The sequence below is a fragment of the Rhinopithecus roxellana genome, chromosome 11 (assembly GCF_007565055.1).
Source record: "Rhinopithecus roxellana isolate Shanxi Qingling chromosome 11, ASM756505v1, whole genome shotgun sequence".
NCBI lineage: Eukaryota > Metazoa > Chordata > Mammalia > Primates > Cercopithecidae > Rhinopithecus > Rhinopithecus roxellana.
Genome location: NC_044559.1, coordinates 47024271 through 47044707, shown reverse-complemented (window position 1 = coordinate 47044707; position 20437 = coordinate 47024271). Strand labels below are relative to the sequence as shown.

General features: G+C 41.8%; 1 protein-coding gene across 3 annotated transcripts in view; it reads right to left on the bottom strand.

Moving 5' to 3' along the window:
- The window catches only part of DOCK1 (dedicator of cytokinesis 1), a 548347-nt gene that overhangs the window by 331821 nt on the left and 196089 nt on the right, over window positions 1-20437 (bottom strand). For all 3 annotated transcript variants that reach the window (XM_030941069.1, XM_030941070.1, XM_030941071.1), the window contains exons 24-25: window positions 17204-17274; window positions 12462-12568 (exon numbers count right to left, since the gene is read on the bottom strand). In XM_030941069.1, the coding sequence (XP_030796929.1) occupies window positions 12462-12568; window positions 17204-17274 (178 nt within the window). The remainder of the gene's footprint in view (window positions 1-12461; window positions 12569-17203; window positions 17275-20437) is intronic.

The window sequence follows — 20437 nt, the reverse complement described above, 5'->3', positions numbered from 1 at the left end:
AATCGACCAGCCAGTACAGGCTGGAAGAAGGGTGTGTCCATAAGTGATTCCAGAAAATCAGAGGAACATAGCACTGGGCTCAGAGACAGCAGAGCTGGCCCTATAGACTCTGGTACCCAGATGTCCCGGCCTAAATTCATCCCTCACTGCACCATTTATCCGTCATGCTGGGTAGGCAGTTGTGGTCTGTGCTGTTCTCAGAGCTGAGTGTGCTGGTCTCATTTGTTAGAATTACTCTGGGGAGAAAGAGGAGGTGTCTGCCTGTTCATCTTTGGCTGGGAGATGCTATCAACCATCTTTGATTACCTGGTGGGAACGTTCACCATCCACCCCACCTGGAGGACTGCACTACCTTCATCTGTTTGCTATCCAGCCTCTCTTGAGGAGAAACAACAAAACTTTTAGAAATGTCACTGTCATTTTGTCCCATATACAGACATTTCATTCACTAAGCCCCCAAGAAGATTTAAAAAAAAAAAATGTTATAACCATCCTGATAGATGAAAATCCAACTACACCTCCGCCTTCATGACCCAGCCATCTATGGCCAGTCAGGATCAAGGTGGGAGGTGGGGCTATGTCTACTTTAACTGTCGGGACAAAATGAGATGACACTTGAGGGAGGACTTTGTAAAAAGTCATCCAACATGCCTCAGTGAGAGGTCTCCCCCAGCACCATCAGCATCAGAAAACTACACCCCTGACCCCAAAACAGAACCAGGTCACTGAGGAGGAGCAGGCTGGCAACCAGGCTTTCCCTAAAGGCCAAAGGTCACTCTGCCCATGCCAGGGATTTCAATCAGGCCTCCAGGCAGAGGGTCACACAGGTTGTGGCACCTTACAGTACCATCTGTCACCTGGTCCACAGCAACCCATCCCAGACCCCAAAGAAAGTCAACTCCCCAGAGCCACTCAGAGAGGCTGGGAGGACTGAAGCCGAAGGCAGCAAAGCCAAGGAGTGCGCCTCCCTGGTGACCTGTGATATGCAGGCCTCAGCACAGCCCCTGGTGGACCCAGGTACAGGCAGGCCTCCAATGCCCCATTACAGGAACATCTGAAATACTGATTGCTTTAATTATCTGTTCCTCCTTACTGGGATGCAATCTCCATAAAAGCAGAAGCCTTCTTATTTTCCTTAAATGGCATATCCAAGCACATAAACCAAGGCCTGATGATAGTGGTAGTATGAGTGTGTGTGTCTTGGATTAACTTGCAATTACATGCATGTGGTATCAAACTAAAGTCTGCAGTTAAAAGCAGGTCTGCTGCTCCCAACCCTCAATAAATGGTAGCTGTTAATAGCAATAATACAAATATCATTATACAAAGTCAGCCTTTTCAACTAAAAATATACAAAGAAAACTAAAGCCGTATAGCTGTGCTATACAGTACAGTAGCCACTCAGCTGCCTTCCCTAAAAGTGAAAACATAAATTTCTTAAAACCTCATTTTTTAAGGGGCTTCTCTTATTCTGTATTTCTGTCTACAGATAGTAGGATTTTTCAAGAAGTGATGGGAGTACACGTTTTAAGTAACAGTAAGACTCTAGAATTTTATCTTAAGATAGCAAATCAGGAGCACTGAGGAACGTACACTACAAAGACAGAGGAACAGATAGACAGACAGACATACACAGACATACACACACACACACACACGTACACATACCCTACAATGACCTATTTTAAAGCATGAACAGCTGTCTCTGGCAGTCAAGGAAGGGGAATCTCCCGTCTTCCTATGGACTTCACACCTAAATGTCCTGCATACTCTTCTCATGGACGAAATGTCATGTCTACGGGTTTGGCACTGATAGTCCCATTAGTTCCAAAGCAGATGGCCTGGGAAGCCAACAAATAATCCACCAGGAGAAAAAAAAAAAAAAAAAAAAAAGGAGGCGGGATCTTATATTTTAAAGAAAAACACATCATCTTTTGAAAACTCTGGAATACTCAACCAGAAGTCCAGGAACCTGGGTTACTTTATGGGATTTGGGGAAAGCCTTTTAATCAGTTTACTCACACATATGAAGAAATAATGCAATCCCCCCTGCTGGCTCTTTGCTTTGTATCTTGGACAAGTTACTTAAAGTTACTGAAACTCTCTAGGTCTTAATTCTTCTTTTGTGCAAAACGGGGATGCTGTTGGTCATCTCCCAGATTGACCGTGAGAACTAAATGATACAATGCGTGTATTTAGCAAATATGAGCCTACAACAAACAGTGGTAACAGAAGGAATAGTATTATACAAAGTCAGCCTGTTCAACTAAAAGGACACAAAAGAAAACTAATAGCTCAGAACTGTGATATCCAGCTCAGAAACCTCTGAGCATGTGAAATCTAATTAGTGCCATGGAGGAATGGAATTTTTAACATTATTTAATTGTAATTAACATAAACTTAAATGTAAAAAATGCTACTGGATTTACTTACTAGAAATCAATGTTTGAAACAATTGGGGTATGTGAATCTCATTTTTCAAAGGTAAATTATACTCAATGATGAAAATAAAGATCAAGTATCTGGTGAAAATTTCACATCCAAACTGAGATGTGCTGTACAGGTGTAAACAGAGACTTCACATGAAAAAAAGAACATAAAATATATATCATTAATAATATTTAGAGAGAATTCATGTTGCAGTGATGTTTTAGACAAAATACATTGTTAAAATTAATTTCATCAATTGCATCATTTTTTAAAATGTGGCAACTAGAATATTTTTAATTACATACATGGCTCACATTCTATTTCTGCTGGACAGCACAGTCTCAGAGTATGCTAGTAGGCAGATGTTAAGGACCTTGTATGTGACTTCTGATTGTTATGAACCGGCATTTATTGTAAGCAGAGTCACGGCCACAGCTCTCTCGTATCAGACACCCCATCACACATACATGACTCCAGGACTGTCAGTGCTGACTAAGGCTACGGTGACCTACAAGGAAGCTAGAATCAGCTAGCACAGAGCTATAAAGGTAGCCAGGTGGGCCCAGGCTCCATGCAAATCAGCTGTGAGGATCACACCAGTCACCCTTTCATGGCCCTTCCCCAGTGTGATCCACAATGATTGCAGATGGCAATAATTCAACATCTGTTCATCCTCAGTTGCAAGGGCCGAAGCCAGGATGATTAATGCTCTGGTAATGGGGACAGAGTAAAAAATATTAATCTTTATAAAAGGTATTCAACAAGCATTATCAGCTTATAAATGTCCAAGCAGAATATCCAACCATAACCCCATTACAGTTCTACATTAAAGCAAGATGCAAATACAAGAATGAATTTGTCCATTTAAAACATTCATTTTTATGAACACTGAGTAATGTACTTCTTAATTTTTCATTTGGTCACATTAAATAAATGATCCATAAAGTGCATTTAATAACCCTCTGAGTGTGACATAGAACTGAGATCCAGAATAACACTTTTCATGAGAATTAAACAGTAAGAACCATATACTTGGGGAGTGTTTGCTATTCATCTTGTATAGTCAATTGTCTTATTTTCCAACCATCTAAGAATCCTGGACCCACATGTTTCAACACGTCCAGGTGCTTTTCTCCCTCCATTCAAGTCTTCAAACAACAGAAATACAGAAGACGGTGCCGACACTGTAAGGAATCACAGAGCCAACTACTTAGCTCCACACTTCACAGATGTGGGAACTGGGAGCTGAGTGAAGGGACCTTCAGGATTGCACCCCTATGCACCATCGGAGTCAGAATTATTAGATGTCTGATTCCTCAGCTGGAGCTCCGCAGGGTAAAGGATCCATGTAGGAACACACATGGGTAAACCTGTATGATTCAGGCATTTTTACATAACAGATGCAAAGCAAATTTTTCAAGAATCATTTTAACCTAACAAGTCATGAAAGTTAGCAGTACCAGAGAACAAATGAACATCGAGTTACCCTTGGTAGGTCACTTTTCCTTTCTGCGCATTAGTTTCCTAGTCTGTAAAATGGAGTAAACACAAATGGCCTGTGCAGTGTTTCTATTCCAAGCTGCCGGGCAGTACGTTTTAAGTGTTCTGATTGGAACACGGCCACTGGGCAGAGGGCTGAAAATGTCAGAAATGTGGTAATCTGCAATTCACCCTTGAGGTATTCAGTATCATGGAATTTGAAATGAAAAGGTGACAGAGCAAGCAAAAGGGTGTTGGAAATTGGAAGGAGGCAGCACTGTAGCACGTGGACTGTTGAACAACAGGAAAAAGAAATTTGTCAAAGGTATGTTTTCTGGACATCAGCACAAGGCTTTGTAAAAAAGCGAGCCATCCTTTAAAGGAAGGCAGTGAGGGAGCAGATATTTTGTATCTTTTACTTTGGAAAACTAAAGCTTAAACTTCCATTACTCTGCTAGTAACAAGCTGTCAGAAGAAAGAAATGAAAGAAGAGCCAATGGAGAAAAATCACAAATGAGTCCCATTTATTAGTAGATGAAAAAATCAGCAAGATGCAAGAAAAAAGCCAGAGAACACTGTGTGGGAAGAACTGGTGAGGGAAGAAGTCTATTCTCTAGGTGGACAGGAGTACATCAAGGATGTGGCTTGTGTTAAGTTCAGAAAGAATTTACAGGGCTGTCAGTCTGCAGGCAGGATCTCACCACGTGGAAGATGAGAAAACCAAGAGAGAATATACAGAGCTGTGGAATGGTGGGTATTTTTTAAACCAGGAGAATAACGGTAGCAAAAAATATAGGTCTTGGCCCATGTGGTCCTGCACAAACTCCCCTCCTGGTTGCACTGACAATAAAATACATATGTTAAAACCCTATATTGTGTTGTAGTTCCTCTTAGGGAAAGGACTGTGAACCCAGGGAGGAGTCTATGCCCAAGAAAAGATGGAGGTCCCGAAGCAGAACCTAGGAGACTGCAGGCTGACCTGGGGTTCTTCCCACTGTCCCAGGCTAGTTACTGTAGACAACATATCATGCAGTTACAGAAACCAGCTCCCAGGATCTAGAAGAAATCATGGAGTAAGGAGACTCAGGGACTTGCTTTCCTGGTGCCCAGCGTGCACATGACTAAACACAGGACAACTGACACAGTCTCTTCTCAGATTGTTCTTCTTGTTTCCAACATCCAGCAACAGGAACAGAAGCCCACCCAGAAGTGACGGCAGAACTCAACAGACGATGATAAAGTTTACACCAACTCCATTATAAAGAACTGTTGGCATCACCAATTTGATCACAGATAAAACTCCCCACACAGAAAGAAGAGAAAAACTATTAAAACTCCATTAACATATGAGCACAACACTGTATACTTTATACATTTAATTTATTTGTATGTTTATTTATTCACTTATTTGTATTTTGTCTTGTTCCATATGGCATTTGAAGTAAATTCCGTTTTCAGAATGCATTACTCATATGGTGGGTGTGAAACAGTTTAAGAGAAGAGTGGGCTGATGGATGTGTAAGAAGCCACCTCCTCGATCAGCACCACGGCGGTGGACAGCTCCCTGCCAGGCTTCTTGCTGAACTCTGGTGTCCTTATCGAAGCACTGAGATAATCACTCTTTTCCAATTCTACATTTTTAAGTAGATGACTCTGAAGACTCTCAAAGGAAGCAAACTCGCTAACCAATGGTCCTGAGCACACGGCAGATATTCAATGAATTATGATGGAATTGAAATGGATACAATTAAAAACCTGAAATTGAGTTCACCCTCCTACATTCAATAAGTCATTTCTAAAATCCTGCAGTGTTTTAACAAATGGTCTTTTCCAAAACATATATAATGAAAGATAATGATATACAGAATGAGGGATGAAAAAGGTGCAGTATTACAGATAAAAAGTTTTATCGAGGCATGAAACAAACAAAAAAGGAAATGATGTTTACATTCCACCATTATTGAAAAGAATCAGTCTTCGGGGTTCACAGCTGGTACCGTTCGTTAGACGTCATCAGCACAACTATCTAATTAAAGTACTGCAGAATGCTATATGAGTGGTACATTAAGTGACTGTGGCAAAATTGACCCCAACCCCAATTGTTCCTTCTGCACAACATCTATCGAGTTAACAAAACTACTGCAGAGTAGCTCGGGTTTAAGATCCCTTTCGATATAGCAAAATATACTTCTATTTTCCACAACAGTAAATAAAGCTCAAGATATTTTATTTTGGTTTTTTAATCAAAAATGCTTTTATCAAAAACGTTAAGAAGGTGTATTATGGGTTTGTTTTAAACATGCAGCTTTTCTATAATTTAAGGCATAATAAGTTGATTAATGGGGTAATTTTTTGAGATATAAATTTCTATCATGGATCAAATCACAATGATAATAGTGTAGAAATCTGACTTCAATATTTCCTAATGGTTAGTCCCAATAGGTGTCTGGGACTTTGCCCTCAGATTTCAAAGGGCTGCTGTAACTAATGTTTCCAACATTAAAAAGGAGAATTTTACTTTGCTTGATAACTACAAGAATCATTCACCTTGAAAATAATAAGGAAAATAATTTAAACTCACCAGGCCTACACTTTCAAGAAGCTCTGTATTGCTCAAAAATGGAAGCAAATGAAGTTTGAAAAAACTCATGAACACTGTCTACAAGGAGCCTGTTCGCTATAGTGAAGGGAGGAGCCCCAGGAGGGCCAAGGTATGAGGGAATGGCCTCTTTCCCATTCCTACTCACTGCCAGAGTCCAACCACCAGGAAAACAACCAACAGGGCAAACAGAAAACTACACAGGGTGCCAGAGAATAGCAGACTCACACAAAAGCAGCCTATCTAGAGTATTCAACTATTTGCAAGACTAAAAAGGGGTCGTCTTACCACTAAACTTTACTCTCAAAATCTCACACTCCCATCCAAAACAAACTGAGTGAGGACAAAATGATAAGGATACAGTAAGCTCCAAAGAAAACCTGTCCATTGCTTTGGCCACTATAGAAATGGGAATATGGAAAAATTACATCTTCAAAGGCAAAGAAGTGACCCAGTGTTCATTGAAACAAGCTTCCCAAAGCTGTCAGGTTCAGAAGGGGGCCAGTGTCAGATTCAGAAAGGGGCCAGTGGGTGAGAGAACATGTTTCAGGAGGACTCTCACCGCCACTCGAAGGCTTCTTCCAAGTATGGCCAACGCTCTTCACTAACTTAAAAGCTAATGCTAGCTCAGGTAGCTTCATTTTATTCCAATTTCTGTGACATTAATGCTACACATTTTTGTGAGCATAAATCCTAAATGTCAGTGTTCCAGTGCTTAATTACACGAAAACGTTTCATTTCTATATGATTTAAGCTTTAATTCTCACAGTTTTTGTCAGCTCTCTGAGCACCAATATCATCACATGGAAACAAAGCTACAAATGCACAAATGATAAGCTTTGACCTTCCTTCTCTTTGCATCTATCTTGCTTTGAAAATCTGCTCACTCCACACCACAGATTATATGCAAGAGTCATCTTTTGGTGCAGCACACAATCTATTAACCAGTTTTCAAGTAGTCAAGTCACATGGCGAGACAAAGCTTAAAGCCATCACAGCCCATTGACTCTCACGCACACTGCCCATTCACTGACTCTCCTGCACAGCATGCTAACGCGTTACAGGCCCTCTACCTCGGCAGAGGGGCAGGGGTGGGAACATCCAAGGTGGATGCCTCACCAGCATGGGGACCAGCTCCTCTGCACAGCCTCTTCTTAGGAACACTGTTGTGCCCTCTGTATTACTACCATACATTTAAAACGACACAAATGGAATACTGTGATGGCAGAGATTTGCCTCAAAATATCTGGGGGATGGGCATATAGATAAAAAAGATAGATCGGCTGGGCATGGTGACTCAAGCCTGTAATCCCAGAACTTTGGGAGGCCGAGGAGGGTGGATCACAAGGTCAAGAGATCAAGACCATCCTGGCCAACATGGTGAAATCCCGTCTCTACTAAAAATACAAAAATTAGCTGGATGTAGTGGTATGTGCCTGTAGTCCCAGCTACTAAGGAGGCTGAGGCAGGAGAATCACTTGAATCCGGGAAGTCAAGGTTGCAGTGAGCCCAGTTCGCGTCACTGCACTCCAGCCTGGCAACAGAGCGAGACTCTGTCTCAAAACAACAAAAAAAAAGATGGATCATGAGTTGATAATTTGTAGAGCTTAGTGATGAGTATACTGCCTTACGCTCTTCTTTCTGCCCTACTGTATATTTGAAATTTTCCGTAGTTTTAGCAAAAAGGTATCTTGATTGCATAGATCTGAACTCTACCCCCCTCCTATTTCCAGAAAATAGAGGATTAGATCAAATGAAAATAGAAGAGCATCTTGATTTTATAAAACTGCTCAGAGAAGACTCTTCACACCTCAAGTCTCTCACTTTTCTCCCTCTCCCTTTTCTCCTGATGTTACTCCTCCCCTAAGACCTCTCCTTTCTCCCCTATGATCAATTCATTCAAAGCCAAGACAAGGAAAGACTGCCAATTTCCCCATATGACCCCAAACCTTCACCTCCCTTCAATCAAGTCAACTACACATGTGTATAGCCAGTCCTGCTGCTTTCTCTGTACTGCCTCCTGGTTAGGAATACCCCTAAGCATTTCATTCATTCAATAAATATCCACTACAGGCATGCTGAGGCCAGGCATGCGCTAGGTACCAGCAGAAGAGCAAAATCTAGATGAACAAGGCCCAGCTTGGAAAGCTCTCATACTATGGAAGGCCCACAAATAAGCAAGTAAGAAATACAATGATTCTACATGGGGAGCGTGCCATGAGGAGCCATGAGGTAGCACATAGAGGGGTATTTTAAGCAGGGTCCTCTTGGAAGAAATGCTCAGTGATGGTTAATTTTAAATGCCAAATGACTGCACCATGGATGCCCAGAGAGCTGGCTGAACATTATTTCTGAGTGTGTCTGTAAGGATGTTTCCAACAGAGATTAGCAATGGGATTGGCAGACTGAGTCAAGCACGTCCACCCTGCAGAGTGTGGGTGGCCATCATCTAATCCTTGAGGGCCTGGATAGAACAGAAGGGCAGAGGAAAGTTGAATGCACTGTGAGCAAATGGCTGCAGTGACACAACCCTGGTGTCCTCATTCAGGCCAGTCCCACACGGGCTGGATCACACACAGCTATCTTGCTTTGACAAGCCCAAAGATGTGTCTCCTGTGAAGCCCAACAAACTCAGCTGGATGAATCTACAGTTTCCATGTTCTCCAAGAGAAAGAAGTGGGGAAAACAAGGCCAGAAACAACCAAGGCACTGTAAGGCCTGGCCTACTGGGACCTAGACCTGGCAACGAAAGGCTTTTCTGCAGAGGAACAACACCAGCTTCAGAATTCACTGCCAGCCTCTTGCGAACAGACCCACTTGTCATTATATCAGGGGGAGATAAAAAGAAAGGTTTTAGTGCAAAGCAACCAGTGGGCCTCTTTTAGTGAGTAAGGCAACACACAAGCTGAGAAGCAAAGATGGGGATCCCACTTCACCCAGGGAGCCCCCACGAAGGAACGTGGAGGACACACACAGGGACGCATTCTGACCACATCCTCCAGAGGATGTTTACTAAGGGCAAGTGCATTCAGTGGCATATGCAGCTAAATCCAGTTATACCAAGTTCTAGAAATCTGAACACAAGGAGAGTTCATTTGACTGATTCCACTGGGATCAGGAAACAGGACAAAAACAACCACATTTGTACAAATTAACAAGAAACAGAAAAAGAAGGCATGAAAATCAGATCCAGCATGTCTCATCAGAAAACCGCTTGGCGTTAAATTCTTATACCAAAGGTAGCACAGAATATTTTCCAAAAGTAATGACATCTTTTGTAAGAATGGACCAACTGGAAGATTTCTGGTGATAAATCTTTCTTGACCAGGAGGTTAAGACATCTGTTGGCTGCTTTGAACAAGCAGAGAGCTTGCAGATGAGAAAAACTGAGATTGTTTTAAGAAAAAAATTTAAAACTCAAAGGCAGTAAATAGGACCATTTTCACATTGGCCAAAGCATTCTGAAATGCTTCTAGGCAACCACGAAGCATTTAGAAGTACATTTGAGCTGCCAATTATGGCTTAGAGAACTTCTACTGATGGGGCAATTCTGGAGCTACTTGTAAGACATGAAGCTTCAGGCTAATTTTGGTTCATTTAGCCCACAATAATTTGGGATTCATCTATTTCATACAATCTCATTTACTATGCTGGATACAACTTGCTTATACTAACATCAAAATCCTAACTCCACACTTAAAAAGATGATAGTAGGTTAATTACTTCAAAATATTATATTACCTGGTAATTCCATATTAAACAAAGCTAAGTATTTATTCATATCCTGCATACTTCCAAAATAGGACCTCAGGCTGTCTAAGATAAAAGGCTTAGAGAACAAGAATGAAACAGAAATGGGGTATAGGAAAGAGGGGGAGAAACAATTACAAACACCTAAGCTAACAAAATCATTGAATATAAACAGTAAGTTTCCTTCAAGCTTTCTACGAGCTAAAAAAAATGAGCAAGCTTTAATAGAGAAAAAATATCTGGGGTCAGGCTCGGTGGCTCACACCTGTAATCCCAGCACTTTGGGAAGCTGAGGTGGGTGGATCACTTGAGGTCTGGAGCTTGAGACCAGCCTGACCAATACGGTGAAACCTCATCACTACTAAAAATACAGAAATTAGCTAGGCATGGTGGCGGATACCTATAATCCCAGCTACTCAGGAGGCTGAGGCAGGAGAATCATTTGAACCCGGGAGGCGGAGCTTGCAGTGAGCCAAGATCATGCCATTGCACTCTAGGCTGGGCATCAGTGCGAGACTACGTCTCAAATGAAAAAAAAAAAAATCTAATTGAATCTTTTATGGTTCACATCCTTATTCAAAGAAACTAAGTGACATACAGAAAAAAGTTTTGCAACAGAAATTTTTAAATATATGTAAATATATCCTGAAGAAGATCTTTGTTAAATCAACACTCAAGAAAAATCAAGCACAATTCATCAACAATTTACTGACAATTGTTCTCCGTGGACAGCTGATACTTATTGACAGCTATTAATTTGATGAAGATACTGATGACGGTAGTGCTGGTGACAGAGTATGTCTCCTTCTGTGTCTTGGCATTGAATGGTTAGGAGATGGGGCATCAGTAACCCACCTAATAAGAACCAGATATAAAATTTTCAGGGGATTTTACTTGCTGTGTTATAAAGCTTATTCACTGTAGGAGGAAATCCTAAAGCAGGGTCCCTGGCCATCACCTCTATCATCAGCCTTTCCTTAAGTCCCCTAGAGTCCCCAAGTTTTGGAAGACACCTGGTGAGTGGGCAATCCAGTCTCCAGTGAGAAAATGAAACATGGACAGTCAGGAATAATGGCTGAATGGAGAGTCATGTGCTTTGAGTCCCAGACAATGGTGAGAACTTTCTTTTATGAAAGTAAGAAATGGCTTCTGACTCAGGAAGAGGTCTACACGGAGGGGCTGCAGAAAGCCCCCCACTTCTTGGTTTGATGTGTTTTTTTCTAGAGAAGAACACGCCCACCTAAATGAAGTCAACATTTTCTTTCAATATTGGCCTTAGCAATAAGTGTGCACTCTGGTGCATTTTGTAAGGTTTAGCCGAGAAAGAAGATTAAAATTCACATCCCGGAAGGCACAAAGGACCAAGCCATGCACAGAGTGCGTTCCAAACCCAGCCAGTAACTTAACAGGGACATCTCAGGTCTGGGATCCGTGAAAGCACAGGGGAACTGAAAACTACACCAAGAATGAGGACAACAGAAAATGAATGGAGCAGCCAAACGCCGGGGAAAAAAAGGAATCAAATGAATCCAGGCGTCTCAGTCAGAATGTCACTCAACAGACTTCACGTTTGCCTCCAATAAATGAGGAAGTTTGTGGAATTATGCAGAGGTTTTAAGCTTTCAATAAAACTGCTTGACAAGGGTAAAATATTAATTCCATCTGCCAAATAGAAAGAAAATGATTAATAAAAAGGGCAGGGAGATAACATGGGGAAATATAAGGTGTTCTGCAGGATAAATGAGTTGAAGAATCATTAAAATTCTTATTACTTTGAGTAGGATTTGAAGAAATGCTGTCAAAGAATGCAAAGTTCAGAATAAGATAAAACCATTACTTTCAGATTTAAAGAAAACTTGAATTCTTTTCCTTGCAATCATCACAATGGAGAGAAGTGATTGCCTCCCTGGGACAGACAATCACATATCTTAAAGGCTACAATGTATGCTGATTACCCTAGGACTTTGGTGTATACCTAAATTACAAACTAGGAGCTTTTGCCTTCATTTCTCAATGATCTATCACCTGCACTACATGTCAATTACCCTTCTCTTGTAAGGGCTAAATCTTCCTGTCTTGTAATACAGCAGTTTTAATTGGTTGCAACCTCCACTCCTTTTGTCAAGAGGAGGCAATTCAGAGGGTCAGTGTCTTCAGAAAATAAATAACAGGACAAGTGAATAATTCTTGGGGTTCCACTCACCATGCTGTGTGAAGAGGTCACTGTGGACGATTTCGATCAGGCAGTAGAGTTTCTGGATGGTCAGCAAGCCCATGGGAACATTGAGGATGAATTCAGTAAACATTTTGCTGTGAGGAAAAACATGAGGGAAATAATTTTGAGACACACAGCAAAAGGATCCAATGTCATTACAATACTGAGATACAAGGTCATCACATGGTCATTAATGTCACCAGTATGTTCAACACAGCCCCTCATGCACTATGGGGTCAATAACTCATTCCAAGAAACGACGTTTTGAAAGTGTTCGTTTTCACTTCACAACAACTTTTGGATGCCTATAATCCAAAAGACAGACAATAACAAGTGTTGCTAAAGACATAAGGAAATGAGAACAGTCACACCAAGCTGGTGGGAAGGTAACACAGTGCATTCACTTTGGAAAACAGTGTGGCATTTCCTCCAAATGTTAAACATGACAGTCACCATATGGCTCAGCAATTCCACTTCCAGGCATATATCACTCGCCCCACCCAAAAAAAATGAAAACATAGATCCACACAACAATTTGTCCATGAATCCAAGTGGCATCATTCATTACACTCAAAAAGTAAAAACAACCCAGAAGTCCATCAGCTGATGAATGGATGAACAAAATGCAGTATATCCACACAATTCATCTCCAAAAAGAAGGAAGCACTGATGCTAAAACATGGAGAAATCTTGAAAATTTTATGCTAAGTACAAGAAGCCAGTACAGAGGCCACAAGTTGTATGATTCCAGCTCTATAAAAGGCCAGAAAAGACAAATGTGTAGATACAGAAAATAGATTAGGGGTTACCTGGGACTGGCTAGGAAGGAAAAACGACCAGAAATGGACACCGGGATCTTGCCGGGGTTATAAAAATGTTCTATAATTGGACCCTGGTAATCGTTGTACATCTTCATAAATACACTAAAAACCACTGAACTGAACCGTCTACAACAGGTTACTTTACAGTTTGTAAATAATATATCACTTTTTTAAAAAATATACTTTTACATTTGGACACAGGAAGGGGAACATCACACACTGGGGCCTATTGTGGGGAGGGGGGAGGAGGGAGGGACAGCATTAGGAGATATATCTAATGTAAATGACGAGTTAATAGGTGCAGCACACCAACATGGCACATGTATACATATGTAACAAACCTGCACGTTGTGCACACGTACCCTAGAACTTAAAGTATAATAATAAATATATATATACATATATATACTTTTACGAAAGGCTGACAGACCTACGAAGAAATTGTAGAAGAAGAGCTCTTGTTAGTAACTATATAAACACAAATTAAAATGGGCAGATATGGTTTCCCAATCATACTGGCAAGGTTCTATACGATGAGAATTCCCAGTACCAGCAATGTTTGGGAAAACCGACACCAACATATGCTGGTAGAATGTTGGTTTCACCTTCTGGAGGGGGGCAACTAGATAAAATCTACTGAAAATCCTGTAAGAAAATGCAATACGAAGTAATGCCGTTTCTCTTTTTATCCTAATGATATAAAATAGGAGCAGAAACTACAATTACTCTACAGGAAACTCTATCCTAGCATTTTATAATATATATATTTTTTAAAAACTTCAATACAACTCAACAGCCATCAGGTAGCACAGTAGCTACAGGCCTGTTCTTTGTAATCAAAAAGCCCGGGTTGGCCTTGAACCACTGCCATATACCAGCTGAATTATCACGGACAAGTTATTGAGGATAAAATTAGGCTAACAATAGAACCTATGTCATACCATTGTTGTAAAGATTAATGGACTAATACAAGTGCTTTGTGCAAAGCCTATTTTACATGGTGAAAGCACATAATAGATGCCACGTCTATTATTGCTGTTTAAAGATGGGCCAGCATGGGACGGAATCAGCATGAAAGTTATTAACAATGATGATACAGAAGATGCCCTCATGGCATGGGAGAGGAAGATATCTTAAGTGCAGGAGCTGATCACAAAGAATGGCGACTTTTATTTTTTTTTTGGAGACAGTCTCGCCCTGTCGCCCAGGATGGAGTGCAATGGTGCGATCCTGGCTCACTGCAACTTCTGCCTCCCAGGTTCAAGCAATTCTCCTGCCTCAGCCTCCCGAGTAGCTGGGATTATAGGCATGTGCCATCATGCCCAGCTAATTTTTTGTATCTTAATAAAGACAAGAGTTTCATCATGCTGGCCAGGTTGGTCTTGAATTCCTGACCTCATTTGTGATCTGCCTGCCTCAGCCTCCCAAAGTGCTGGGATTACAGGTGTGAGTCACCACGCCAAACCAAGAATGGTGACGTTTATAGGTGTGTGTGTATGTGTGTATGAAAGGGATCCAGCACTTTCTGATTCTTTTGGGTAGTGGACTTAAGTTTGAGTTATCCTCTTCTGTCATCTCTTCTGTTTATTAAAACATGAACCAATTTTCTAAATAGAAACAGGTATGTATGTGATTTTCAATGTCATTTTTAAAAATTGAGGATGAGTTCGTGTCCTCTGTAGGGACATGGATGCAGCTGAAAACCACCATTCTCAGCAAACTATCGCAACAGAAAACCAACTACCGCATGTTCTCACTCATAGGTGGGAACTGAACAATGAGATCACTTGGACACAGGAAGGGGAACATCACACACCGGGTCCTATTGTGGGGGGGAGGTAGGGGGAGGGATAGCATTAGGAGATATACCTAATGTAAATGACGAGTTAATGGGTGCAGCACACCAACATGGCACATGTATACATATGTAACAAACCTGCACATTGTGCACATGTACCCTAGAACTTAAAGTATTAAAAAAAAAAAAAAAATCAGTGTAACAGGTATTGAGGAGGAACACAGGGATGCACAAATTGCAGACAGGCCAGCAGCCGCCTGCACTGGCCCTGGCCAAGCAGGTCCTCCTAGGATCTCCAAGCACATGGCTCAACTACAAACTGTGAGCTTCGATGATACCCCTTGAGGGGCTAATATGTGTGTACAATGAGGACAGGCCCAGCCCTCTATCGGTGAGGGGCTAATTTGTGTGCACAACGAGGACAGGCCCGGCCCTCCGTCGGTGAGGGGCTAATTTGTGTGTACAATGAGGACAGGCCCGGCTTAAGCACAAACTGACATCAACGACGATACCCCTCCGCAGGTGAGGAGCTGATCTGTGTGCACCATGAGACAGGCCTAGAGTATGGCCACAGCGGACATCAGCTGCAGCTTTCTCCACTTTCCTCTCAGTTTGTCAAGACCTGAGCTGCTCAAATGCTCAAATATGAGAAAGCCCTGGAAGCACCTGCGCGGGGAGGGGGGTTGTTAAAACCAAATGACCAGGCCCCACTGTGCAGTTTCTAATTCAAAAGGTCTGGGGAGGAAGCCAAAGTTTGGCTTTCTCTAACAAGTTCCCAAGCGCTACTGGAGCTGCCATTTCGGGGCCCACTCTTGGAGAAGCATGTGCCAAGGAGAAGACTCTACAGCGTGCCAGGTGGGCAGACACTGCCCCTGAGCCCGTGTGTTTCTCCTTTTCTCATGTAGGGCCTGCTAAGCTAATGGCCAGCACTGTTAGTGCTCCGGGAGCAGAAAATAAATGTCTCCCTGCACGACACTAAATCCTAGGGAACATCAGATTCCCAATGATTCGTGGGGGACAGCGCCTCCCAGAGAGCCTCTCGCCCTTCAATTCCAGGGCACGAGTGACCTATGGTAGACATAAAGAACAAGAAGGATGATCATTTTTTATTCAGTTTCACTGCTCAGTGGACAGATGGCTCTTTACTAATATTTAGGAGGGCTTCACTGGCCAGTAAAAAATGGCGTCTTCACCCACAGGTAGTTTATTGTGTCAAATCAAAACCAAAACAAAAAGTAGTTGAGGACTGTGCTATTAAATGTCTGCGGTTTAAAAGACTGTGCATCCCTGGGGTGGGAGCAGTGGCACACGTCTGTAATCCCAGTGCTTTGAAGGCAGAGGCAGGAGGGGCGCTTGAGGCCAGGAGTTTGAAGCTGCAGTGAGCTATGATCGCGCCACTGCACTACAGCCTGGGCAACAGAGTGAGACCCCTATCTCTTAAAAAGTAAATTATAAAGGCTGTGTATCCCATTTGCTCACAATGGCACTTTTCAGAATGCAGTGACACCAACAGATGAGGAAACAAACAGCGCACCTGGCCACCGAGAGGCGGCAAGTTAGGGAGAGAAAAGGAAGGATTTGGTGTCCAATCTCACTCCTTGGTCTGCAAGCCCAGTGACCAGCTTTCTCCAACTTTGTTTGTGGGGTTTTCTAAAAATTATTTTCTTAGCAACTTCTGAGTCTTCTGCTTGAGGCTCAGGGCCCCTCCCAAAGAGGAGTTGCCTCTATTATAGAAGCAGGAGCTGGCACAGGAATATTAAAGCTCTTATGTCAGGATTTTTAGGTGCTGAAAACAAGAGCAAAACCAACAACCACATCTTGAAATTCAAACCTCAAAGTATGCAAAATGCCAAATGGGCAGTATATGCCAATTAGACTGTAAACAATCTTCTTTTAAAATATTCTGAGAGTTGACTAGTGATGCCTTTTCCATATCATGTCATAATTATCAAAGAGTCACAGACACCACCAGCAACACATGTTCCAGAATGATCCAGGGCACTGACATATGGAGACATGAGGCAGAACCCTGAACATCCCATAAACTAAGTGCGCTGAGAAGGAGGTCACACACGGCACGTGACAGGCATTCGCCTAGGCTGCACACTTACCTGAGCTCTTTGGGATCAAACACCAATTTCACATCGTTGACGATCGTTGGTAAGTATTTCAGTGCTGCCCCCTGCAAACCAAGAAACAAGAAGACTGAGCAGCATGCAGGTTAGGGAGCGCTCATATGTGGGGAAAAGAGAGGTTGGCTTGTTAGTGTGTTTATATAGAAAGAAGTAAATTTAAGAGACTCCATTTGGCTCTGTATTTGAGATGCTGTTAATCTGTGACTCTACCCCCAATCCTGTCCTTGCTAGAGACATCGCTGTGGTAATTAAGGTTGAAAAGATTTTGGGCTGTAAGGAATGTGCTTTGTTAGGCAAATGCTTAAAGCCTGCTTGTGGTTGAAGGTCAGTACCATTCTCTTAAATCTCAGTAAAAGAAAAACATCTGTCTCCTGCCCGTCCCTGGGCAAATGGAACATCTCCGTGTATCTGTATGTCTTACTGCTGATTTACTCCCTTATCTTTTGAACAATAAATACTGAGGGAACTCAGGGGCTGGTGCCGGTGTGGGTCCTCTGTAAGCACAGCACCGGTCCCCTAGGCCCCGCTTTTCTTTCTCTATACTTTGTCTCTGTGTATTATTCTTTTTCTCAAGTCTCTCGTTCCACCTAACGAGAAGCACCCACAGGTGTAGAGGGGCAGGCCACCCCTTCACTCATACTAATTTGTAATCCTTATGAGAAGAACCGCAGAAATACTGAGAAAAGAAAGATCACTTCCAGATGAGGGGCTGATGGCTAATACGATGAAAATGGAGCAAAGAAAAAATTCATCAGGAGCAGTGGTTCACACTTGTAATACCAGCACTTTGGGAGGCTGAGGCAGGCAGATCGCTTCAGCTCAGGAGTTTGAGACCAGCCTGGGCAACATGGCGAAATTCCACCTTTACAACAAAATTACCCTGGCATTCGTGACTTATGCCTGTTGTCCCAGCTATTCAGGAGGCTGAGGCAAGAGGATCACTTAAGCCCAGGAAGTAGGGGTTGCAGTGAGCCACGATCACAGCATGGCAATCCAGCCTCGGCAACAGAGCAAGATCCTGTCTCAAAAAAGAAAACGAACCTCTAATCTACAAAGAATGCTCAAAGAATGCTAAATTCTTACAGGATGTCTTGACACATAATAAAATTATTATTAACAGAAGCTAACACTTACCACCTGCGGCCTAAGTGCCTATACAACCTGCTTTTCTGTGCATGTGATTTTCTCCTTTAACCCCTGCAGAGCTCTGTGAAGTTAAAGCAAAATGAAGACCTGTCCCCCTCAGAATAATCCTCTTCCATTAAATTCACTTCAACTCTTCTACATTCAATGATTAAAGTCAACTGTCTTTGTTCCATTCCAAAAATGTTTTCCTGTATATCTGTATATACTTTAATTATGAATCATTTTGTTCTTCAGTAATGTATCTTCTAGAAAACAAACACCCTCAAAAAACAGAGTAATTATATTCATGATAGATCCTGTCATGCTACACACTGTGCTAGGACCCGTGTATATTTGACCTTTAATTCTTACAGACCTCCTGTATTAGTCCATTTTCATCCTACTATGAAGAAATACCTGAGACTGGGTAATTTATAAAGGAAAGAGGTTTACTGGACTCACAGTTCCACATGGCTGGAAAGGCCTCTTAATCATGGTGGAAGGTGAAGGAGGAGCAAAAGCACATCTTACATGGCAGCAGACAACAAAGTGTGTGCAGGGGAATTGCACCTTATAAAACCATCAGATCTCAGGAGGCGTATTCACCATCATCAGAATAGCACAGGAAAAACCTGTGCTCATGATTCAATTACCTCCGACAGGGCCCCTCCCACAACACAGGGGGATTATGGGAGCTACAGTTCAAAATGAGATTTGGGTGGGGACACAGCCAAAGCACATTACCTCCTATTATAAGGTAGCTGAGTAGGAAGGAGAAAAAACCAACAATGGAGACATTCATTACTTTGTCCCTGTTCATAAAGCTAGTACTGAACTAAGCTAGAATTAAATTCAGCTGGGGGAAAGTCAGAGCCTGAGTCCCTCTGCTCTCTTCTGTTGGGAAAAGTTGCTAGATTTTAAGTGATCTGACTCTGGCTCTGCCACCTTCTACCTGTGTCTTTAAGTAAGAGGGGAAAATAACATTCACTCCAGATACTTCAAGGGGTTGCATTAAAGCTCAAAATCAAATTGGAAAATGAATAGGGTAATACTTTGAACACTGGAAAATACTACACGATTACAGAAACAATTTTTACAATTGTTCTCCAAAAGCAAGTAGGCAGAAACTCACTTGAAAAGTATTCCCCTGAACATATACACACGTTGATGGATTTGTAACAAAGGTACACAGTACCATGGGCAAATAAATAAACTTCATGCCCTACTCTCTCACACTGCACAAAACTCAACTTTAAATAGATCACAGATCTTAAATGTAGAACTTCAAAAACTGTAAAACTTTTGGAAGAAAATACATGTGAGTTTGGGCTAAGCAAAGATTTCTTAGATATAATACAAATAGCACAATGTGTAAAAGAAAAAACTGATAAATTGGACTTCCTCAAAATAAAGAATTTCTGCTCTTTGAAAGGTACTACTGAGATAACAGAAGAACTACACAGGGAGAAAATGACTGGAGATCAGAAATCTGTTAAAGATTAGTACCAAGAATACACAAAGAACCCTTAAAACTCAATCATAAGAAAACAATCTTCCCCTCCTCGCAAAATGGGCAAAAGAGATGAAGAGACAATTCTCCAAAGAAGATAGATGGCAAGTAAGTACTTGGAAAGACGCTCAGCACCATTACTCATCAGGGAAATGCAAATTAAAATGACAATCAGATACAAGTAACATCTCTAAGAATCATGAAAACAAAACAAAATTCCTACTCTTCGTATAACGTGCTCTTTGTATAACACTGCTAGTCTGAATGCAAAAATAGTTCAGCAACTTTAGAAGAGTTCAGTAGTCTCTCACAGGTAAACATTCATAATCCGTAGCATCCAGCCACTTTACTCCTAGCTACCTCCTCAAATGAAGTGAAAACCTACATTCACAAAAACTGAAGCCATCCTCCTAAGATTAACAAGAACTCTGGACAGCCATACAGTGATAATTAAGCCCGGAACAGGCTGCCCTTCGGCCCACTTCCTCGTAATCCCAAGTCATGCAGCACTAGATACTGGTCATCTGCATCCCCAACGTTCCTGCAAATAGGATTTCTGATATGAGGATCATTAA